We start from the raw sequence: 1,215 nt of genomic DNA, 5'->3' as shown, positions 1-1,215 counted from the left end.
CTCTGCCACCACAATCAAACGACAAACCACTGCAGTTATTTCGCTAAACCTATGCCCTTTAGCCCTCAGTGTCTATCGGAGGGAAGATTCGCTCACCCGACAGACTGTGGACGATACATAGACTGTTTGGCAGACGACGAGGGCGCTCTCGTTCCTCGCCCAGGGTCCTGTTTGGGATTGGCCTACCATCCTGACCTTGGGAAGTGCGTCGAGTGGAAAGAGGTATGTGGCTAATAATTACCGGTGAGGATTCTTTTTTTTTGTGCGTGTGTGTGCCATGGAAAGGACTCGGGAATGCCAATAAGTTAGAAAGAATATGGTGTGGGATTAAATGTGATATAGATATCAAATATGGTCAACAACATTTCTAGCGTACCTCATGAAATGTAGGGATAAAACGGAAGTATAAAAGACAAATCCTCACCGTAAGTTTCGAGTCATGGAATTAATGCAAGTTCAATCTTCAGTACAACCTGTGTCGCCCGCCTGGCAATGACGTCAGCGGCGACGCGCGTGCCTTCAGCCTGAAGTCCGGCGGCCCCGTGCGCTCAGCCATGCATGACCGGCTGTGCGAGACGGGTCTGGGCTTTGTTTGCGCTTCGTGCATGGAGATCATTATATGCATCGACGGGGCAGCCTACGTGGACTCTTGTCCCGACGCCATGAGGTGTGAGCTGATGGTTCCCTTCAAAGGCGGCGTGTGCTATCCTAATAGGGCGCCGTCGGAGATCTGTTTTTGCAACGTCACGGGGCAGGTTCTTCCCGATGTGTATGACCCGAGGACGTTCCTCTTCTGCAGAGCCCCCGGCAGACGGCCGGATCCGTTCCAATGCCCAGACCACCACATGTTCGATGCCGTCTCAGAAACCTGCGTCAGGATGCCGGAAGTCCCTCCGTGCACCGAGTCTGGGGTCTTCCCCGTGGCCGAGCGCTGCCACTGGTACTACAGCTGCACGCACCTGCCCATGAAGGGGGTCTTCATGCAGCACTTCGCCTCCTGCCCCGGCGAGGAGGAAGTGTTCAGCACGACCCGCGGCAAGTGCTCAGACCCGTACGACCTCCCGCTGAACGACCCCTGCACCAAGGCCAAGGAAAGGAAAGTTCGTTATACCTGCTCGTTTTGGGGCTTCATCATGACGCAGCTTTTCCCGCTGCAGATCGCCCAGTTCTGCTATTCGTGATAGAGGAGACCAGGATCTCCGTTCGTCATATTTA

At 54.4% G+C, this 1,215-nt stretch overlaps 1 protein-coding gene across 1 annotated transcript in view; it reads left to right on the top strand.

Annotated features, from left to right (window-relative positions):
• LOC119585454 overlaps positions 1–1,195 on the top strand; it is a 3,378-nt gene extending 2,183 nt beyond the window's left edge. Inside the window, exons 3-4 of the mRNA XM_037934103.1 lie at positions 63–222; positions 468–1,195. Of these exons, the coding sequence (XP_037790031.1) occupies positions 63–222; positions 468–1,181 (874 nt within the window). The 3' untranslated portion in view covers positions 1,182–1,195. The remainder of the gene's footprint in view (positions 1–62; positions 223–467) is intronic.
• Positions 1,196–1,215: the final 20 nt, after the last annotated feature.

This window comes from Penaeus monodon, chromosome 19 (assembly GCF_015228065.2).
Source record: "Penaeus monodon isolate SGIC_2016 chromosome 19, NSTDA_Pmon_1, whole genome shotgun sequence".
In the NCBI taxonomy this organism is placed as follows: Eukaryota; Metazoa; Arthropoda; class Malacostraca; order Decapoda; family Penaeidae; genus Penaeus; species Penaeus monodon.
The sequence above is the reverse complement of the archived record's forward strand: the minus strand, read 5'-3'. Positions and strand labels throughout refer to the sequence as shown.